Consider the following 7,505-nt stretch of genomic DNA (forward strand, 5'->3'; position numbering starts at 1 on the left):
ACGTTTAAACCAGCAAGCACAGTATTAAACTGCCATTATACTTTGAAACATTCTGCTGTAACAATGGCATCCTAGGGTCTATGTTTATTGTGTCTCAGTGACTCCATAACAAATTTGTTCAGTTTATAAGTAGCATGGTTTTTTTTCCCTAGCTGACATCATTGCAAGCTTACCCTGGGAACTGAAATTTAGGCTGTGTTTTTTAGGGCTTATTAACCCTGATCCAGATAACAGTTATGGTGGATGTACAACTCAATTACCCTGGGTAACCTTCAGCTGGGATGAAGTTACTAGTGATGATCATGAGCCAGAAAGGTCACAGCTTGACTTTCAGATCCTAGGTCAAGATTTTAGTGATAGGAGTCGGGGGGGGGGGAGGGGGAAATACCTTTGTTTGTAACTTGAGCAAATATGGGACTCAATCCTTTGAGGTGCTCAGCAATCTCAGCTCTCACTGAAGTCAGTGAGAGTTCAGGGTGCTCAAAACCTTAAATGATTGAGCTCTGGATTTTCAGCCACTGAAACAGTAAATATGGAACCATGCTATTTCAATTTTTCAGAGTAATTCTTTAGAATTCATTCATTCTTTAGAGCAGAATGATTTACAATCGGGCTTAGACTAGACTGTCAGGCACCCAGAAATTTGCCTTTGAGATGGGCACTAGCACGGACTGAAGGACCATATGGTTACTGCTGATTCCTCAGCAGCACCAACAGACACATTGTGTGAAGTGGTTCCTTTGGCAAATCACAGTGTAAGGAAGAAAAAGTGAGTGAAGACAGGGAAACAGGAAGGAGAAGGAAAAACAAAATCAAAGAAGACATTTTTTTAAGTGTATGGGCCTGATTTTCAGAGCTATTAAGCCTTTCTAATTTTCAGGCCTGGTCTACACTATGAGTTTAGGTCGGATTTAGCAGCGTTAAATCGAATTAAGCCTGGACACGTCCACACGACAAAGCCCTTTTTTTCGACTTAAAGGGCCCTTTAAACCGGTTTCTTTACTCCACCTCCGACGAGGGGATTAGCGCTGAAATTGGCCTTTGCGGGTCGGATTTGGGGTAGTGTGGATGGAATTCAACGTTATTGGCCTCCGGGAGCTATCCCACAGTGCTTCATTGTGACCACTCTGGACAGCACTCTCAACTCAGATTCACTGACCAGGTAGACAGGAAAAGCCCCGCGAACTTTTGAATTTCATTTCCTATTTGCCCAGCGTGGAGAGCACAGGTGACCATGCAGAGCTCATCAGCACAGGTAACCATGATGGAGTCCCAGGATCGCAAAAGAGCTCCAGCATGGACCGAACGGGAGGTACGGGATCTGCTCGCCATATGGGGAGACGAATGAGTGCTAGCTGAACTCCGTAGCAGTAAAGGAAATGGCAAAATATTAGAAAAAGTCTCAAAGGCCATGAAGGACAGAGGCCATAACAGGGACGCACAGCAGTGCCACATGAAAATTAAGGAGCTAAGGCAAGCCTACCACAAAGCCATAGAGGCAAACAGAAGGTCCGGGGCAGAGCCGCAAACATGCCACTTCTACATGGAGCTGCATGCCATGCTAAGGGGTGCAGCCACCACTACCCCAACCATGTGCTTTGACTCCATCAATGGAGAGTCACGCAACAGGGAAGCGGGTTCGGGATACGAGGAAGATGATGATGAAGACAATGAAGATAGCTCACAGCAAGGAAGCGGAGAAACTGGTTTCCCCAACAGCCAGGATATGTTTATCACTCTGGACCTGGAACCAGTAACCCCCGAACTCACCCAAGGCGTGCTCCCAGACCCTGAGGGCACACAAGGGACCTCTGGTGAGTGTATCTTTGTAAATATTACACATGGTTTAAAAGCAAGTGTGTTTAATGATTACTGATTAATTTGCCCTGGCAATCGCGGCCAGTACAGCTACTGGAAAACTGTTAACGTGTATGGGGATGGAGCGGAAATCCTCCAGGGACATGTCCAGAAAGCTCTCCTTCATGTACTCCCAAAGCCTTTGCAAAAGGATTCTGGGGAGGGCTGCCTTATCCCGTCCGCCATGGTAGGACACTTTACCACGCCAGGCCAGTAGCACGTAGTCTGGAATCATTGCATAACAAAGCATGGCAGCGTATGGTCCCGGTGTTTGCTGGCATGCAGACAACATCCATTCCTTATCTCTCTTTGTTATCCTCAGGAGAGTGATATCATTCACGGTCACCTGGTTGAAATGGGGTGATTTTATTAAGGGGACATTCAGAGGTGCCCGTTCCTGCTCGGCTGAACAGAAATGTTCCCAGCTGTTAGCCACGCAGTGGGAGGGAGGTTGGGTTTGTGCTGCATGTTAACCCGGAAACTGCAGCCCCTCCTTTTACATTGCAAACCCATTTTAAATGGCCAACCCAAGGGGTGCTTGGTATGGGAAATGAGGGCGCTACTGTTTGAAACCATTCCCACATGTTAAGAAGGTTAAAAAAGCCAAAAGACTGTGGCTTACCATGGCTGCCTGCAAGCTGAAATCTGTTGCCTGGCACGGCATGAGTGATCTCTCACACCAAACCAGCAGGCCCTCAATATAAGAGGAGAAATGTGACCTTGTAACGAAAGCACATGTGCTGTGTAATGTGAACAGCAAAATTTAACGTGAAAGAGTGTACCCATTGTTCTCTAAAATGTGTCTTTTTTCACCACCTCTCCCTTCTCCTCCACCAGCTGCAAATGTTTCTCCTTCACAGAGGCTAGTGAAGATTAGAAGGAGAAAACGGCGGACTCAGGATGATATGTTCTTGGAGCTCCAGATGTCCTCCCATGCTGACAGAACACAGCAGAATGCGTGGAGGCAGTCAATGTTAGAGTGCAAAAAAGCACAATATGAACGAGAGGAGAGGTGGTGGGATGAATCGCCCGCTGACGAGAGCAAGTGGCGGGCTGAAGAGGATAGGTGGCGTCAGCTTGCTGACAGAAGGCAAGAGTCGATGCTCCGGCTGCTGGAGCATCAAACTGATATGCTCCAGCGTATGGTTGAGCTGCAGGAAAGGCAGCAGAAGCAGAATCCGCCGCTACAGCCCCTGTGTAACCAACGGCCCTCCTCCCCAAGTTCCATAGCCTCCTGACCCAGATGCCCAAGAACGCGGTGGGGGGGCCTCCGGCCATCCAGTCACTCCACCCCAGATGATTGCCCAAGCATCAGAAGGCTGGCCTTCAATAAAGTTAAAGTTTTAAAGTTTTAAACTGCAGTGTGTCCTTTTCCTTCCCTCCTCCCCCACCCCTTCCAGGCTACCTTGGCAGTTATCTCCCTAGTTGTGTGATGAATTAATAAAGAATGCATGAATGTGAAGTAACAATGACTTTATTGCCTCTGCAAGTGGTGCTTGAGGGGGGGAGGGGAGGGGGGGTTGGTTTACAGGGAAGTAGAGTGAACCGGGGGGGGCGCGGAGGGTTCATCAAGGAGAAACAAACAGAAGTTTCACACTGTAGCCTGGCCAGTCACAAAACTGGTTTTCAAAGCTACTCTGATGCGCACCGCACCCTGCTGTACTCTTCTAACCGCCCTGGTGTCTGGCTGTGTGTAATCAGCAGCCAGGCGATTTGCCTCAACCTCCCACCCCGCCGTAAATGTCTCTCCCTTACTCTCACAGATATTGTGGAGCGCACAGCAAGCAGCAATAACAATTGGAATATTGGCTTCGCTGAGGTCTATCCAAGTCAGTAAACTGCGCCAGCGCGCTTTTAAACATCCAAATGCACATTCTACCACCATTCGGCACTTGCTCAGCCTATAGTTGAACAGGTCCTGACTACTGTCCAGGCTGCCTGTGTACGGCTTCATGAGCCATGGCATTAAGGGGTAGGCTGGGTCCCCAAGGATAACGATAGGCATTTCAACATCCCCAACGATTATTTTCTGGTCCGGGAAGAAAGTCCCTTCCTCCAGCTTTTGAAACAGACCAGAGTTCCTGAAGACGCGAGCATCATGTACCTTTCCCGGCCATCCCACGCTGATGTTAGTGAAACGTCCCTTGTGATCCATCAGGGCTTGCAGCAGCATTGTAAAGTACCCCTTGCGGTTTATGTACTCGGTGGCTTGGTGCTCTGGTGCCAAGATAGGGATATGGGTTCCGTCTATCGCCCCACCACAGTTTGGGAATCCCATTCCAGCAAAGCCATCCACTATGACCTGCACGTTTCCCAGAGTCACTACCCTTGATATCAGCAAGTCTTTGATTGCGTTGGCTACTTGGATCACAGCAGCCCCTACAGTAGATTTGCCCACTCCAAATTGATTCCCGACTGACCGGTAGCTGTCTGGCGGTGCAAGCTTCCACAGGGCTATCACCACTCGCCTCTCAACTGTGAGGGCTGCTCTCATCCTGGTATTATGGCGCTTCAGGGCAGGGGAAAGCAAGTCACAAAGTTCCATGAAAGTGCCCTTACGCATGCGAAAGTTTCGCAGCCACTGGGAATCGTCCCACACCTGCAACACGATGCGGTCCCACCAGTCTGTGCTTGTTTCCTGGGCCCAGAATCGGCGTTCCATGCCATGAACCTGCCCCAGTAACACCATGATTTGCACATTGCTGGGGCCTGTACTTTGTGAGAGATCTATGTCTATGTCAATTTCTTCATCACTCTCGTCGCTGCGCTGCAATCGCCTCCTCGCCTGGTTTTGCTTTGGCATGTTCTGGCTGTGCATATACTCCAGAACAATGCGTGTGGTGTTCATAGTGCTCATAATTGCCGCGGTGATCTGAGCGGGCTCCATGATCCCAGTGCTATGGCGTCTGGGCTGAAAAAAGGCGCGAAACTATTGTCTGACGGAGGTTGGGAGGGAGAGAGGGAGGGGTGAGTGACGACATGGCTTACAGGGAATTAAAATCAACAAAGGTGGCTGTGCATCAGGGAGAAACACAAACAACTGTCACATAGAATGGCCCCCCCAAAGACTGAACTCAAAACCCTGGGTTTAGCAGACCGTTGATTTCACGGAGGGAGGGGGAAGCAAATGAATACAGAACAAATCTGGTCCATCTATTTTTTACATCGTAAGCTGGCAGCAGACGGTGCAGCATGACTGATAGCCATCGGCATCTTCTGGGTGCTTGGCAGAAAATGCTGTATTACAACTGCTAGCCATCATCGTCAAGACGGTTCAATAGGACTGCCGGCAGGACTGAGTCTCCAGGAGACAAAACATGTCTGCCCAGGTGCCTCTGACTGAACTCACTGAGGAGTATGACGACGACGGATACCAGTCATATCAAGCTGCTGCTGTGTAGCAATGCATCCCCACGTCTGCCAGCACCCAGATAGCCGATGGCGGCTACCAGTCATACTGCACCGTCTACTGCCAAAAGGCAATTAGCTGCTGCTGTTTAGCAATGCAGTACCACATCTGCCGGCACCCAGATGACATATGGTGATGGTGAGCTGAGCTGAGCGGGCTCCATGCTTGCCGTGGTATGTTGTCTGCACAGGTAACCCAGGTAAAAAGGCGCGAATCGATTGTTTGCCGTTGCTCTGACGGAGGGGAAGTGGCCTGATGACATGTACCCAGAATCCCCCGCGACACTGTTTTTGCATCATTAGGCATTGGGATCTCAACCCAGAATTCCAATGGGCCGCGGAGACTGTGGGAACTGTGGGATAGCTACCCACAGTGCAACGCTCCGGAAGTCGACGCTAGCCTCGGTACTGTGGACGCAGTCCGCCAACTTAATGCACGTAGAGCATTTTATGTGGGGACACACACAATCGACTGTATAAAACTAATTTCTATAAAACTGGCTTATATAAATTCGACCTAATTTCGTAGTGTAGACATATCCTCAGTGAAGTTAATGGGAGTTGTGGGTGCTCAGCGGCTTTGAAAATTAGGCATCTTTATTGATTTTTAAAATACATGAGTAACACAAAACAAGCACCTGTTGGAGTACAATTAAAAACAACTAAATATCAAGGTCCTAAAACTGAGACACACCCTCAAAATGCATTCACAGGAAAATTTATAATTAAGTTTTTTTGTAGTGATTCACAAACAAAACTGGACTTTGAACAAAAACCCCATGTTTACAGAAGATAAGAAGTGTTGACATTAAAGAATCGTCGTGGTTTTCACAACTCTCCTTCACTTTCCAACAGTTTAAAGAGTAGAAGGGAGTAACATATATTGATTTATAGCACTGAAATATAAAATGAAGAATTGTTAATTGTAAAATTAAGAGCTTTGACATCTATATTTTTAATTATGGATAGTGAATGAGTACAGATGAGGTAACACTTAGGCCAAGGCCTTGCTGGCATAAGTGTGGTTTTGCCAATTTTTCTTTTACGTAGAATTGCTAATCTGCTTGAAGTGATGTTATTGCAGATAGAACAAAGATAATGGTTTCCTGGAAGTTTAGGGGTGAAAATAAACAAATCTGTAACAAGAAGCCTCTTTTTAACTGAGAAGACCCAGGACAGGATGACACAAAAAACCAACATGACACTGAAACTGCAAAATCAGCAGACAAAATGCAGAAGTTGGATAACTGACTCTTGCCCATGCCTAATGTATGGGTTAGCTAAAAAGCCAAAGGGTTGATGAGTTAAAAGCCAACTGGATAAAAATTAAGTAATCTGTAATGTAGAAATGAATAAAAGACCTAAGTTAACATGGGCCTAAATTGGAGAAACACCAGACCAGAAACTGAAGGATGGAACTGAAGATCAGACAAAGAGATCAGGGGAGACAACAACCATCAAGAAGTATAGGAAGACTTCCAGATGCCTTGGAATATGGTAACTTGGGCCCTTTACTAATTCTGTCTTGTCTGTTATTATTTGTCTGGCATAAATGTATGTCCAGATACTATAGCTGATAAATAATCTTTCTGAAATTGCATAAATAAAGGCAAAATTGATTAAGCCTAAATTGGCTGGATTTGTGACTCAGTTTCCCAACTTTTACCCTAACACACTATACAAAAAACAGCCCCCTGATCTGCTACATAACTTCCTAAGTGAACTCATGTCCAGGGCCCTTGCACATCTGTTTTTCTTTATATAAGTGAAAAATTCTTCCCATAACACGACATTCTTTATTGTCATTACACAGAAACAAGATGCTCATGCCGAGCAACTTCTGCCAATTCAGTGCATCAATCTTTTAAAACATCTAAGCACTTATTCAATGTTTGTTATTTTATAGAAAAATCAATGCCAAAATGTAATGATAAAAATACATGTAAATAACACACTGCTTATAATATGGCCCAGTTCTGATGTCCTTAGTCACATTTAGTAACAACTTACTCCCTAACTAGTGCCATTGAAACCAATGAGATGCTTATGGGGAAGGTACTAATCAAGGAGAGCAAGGGTGTTACAACTTAAAGGTTCAGCTGCCCACTGAACAGCTTGAGTCATGGCCCCCTACCCACAGGCAGCCTCCCCCCTTACCTTCAGTGTCCACTTGCGGAAGCAGCAGTCCCTCTCTGCAGTGCCCAGCTGTTGCTCCTGCCTCTCTCTGAGGGGCGCAACTC

At 46.7% G+C, this 7,505-nt stretch overlaps 1 protein-coding gene across 1 annotated transcript; it reads left to right on the top strand.

Annotated features, from left to right (window-relative positions):
- Positions 1–1,234: 1,234 nt before the first annotated feature.
- On the top strand, positions 1,235–3,184 carry LOC135972484 (uncharacterized). The gene is made up of 2 exons (XM_065550584.1): positions 1,235–1,814; positions 2,695–3,184. The coding sequence occupies exons 1-2, from the start codon at positions 1,412–1,414 to the stop codon at positions 3,093–3,095; spliced, it is 804 nt and encodes a 267-aa protein (XP_065406656.1). The 5' UTR covers positions 1,235–1,411; the 3' UTR covers positions 3,096–3,184.
- The last annotated feature ends 4,321 nt before the right edge of the window (positions 3,185–7,505 follow it).

This window comes from Chrysemys picta, chromosome 6 (assembly GCF_011386835.1).
Source record: "Chrysemys picta bellii isolate R12L10 chromosome 6, ASM1138683v2, whole genome shotgun sequence".
Taxonomy (NCBI): domain Eukaryota; kingdom Metazoa; phylum Chordata; order Testudines; family Emydidae; genus Chrysemys; species Chrysemys picta.

Excerpts from the sequence above, each read along its gene's own strand:
- LOC135972484 (XM_065550584.1), top strand. The coding sequence starts at position 1,412 with ATGAAGGACAGAGGCCATAACAGGGACGCACAGCAGTGCCACATGAAA. Across the intron at positions 1,815-2,694 it reads GGGCACACAAGGGACCTCTG|CTGCAAATGTTTCTCCTTCA; the intron begins GTGAGTGTATCT and ends CTCCTCCACCAG.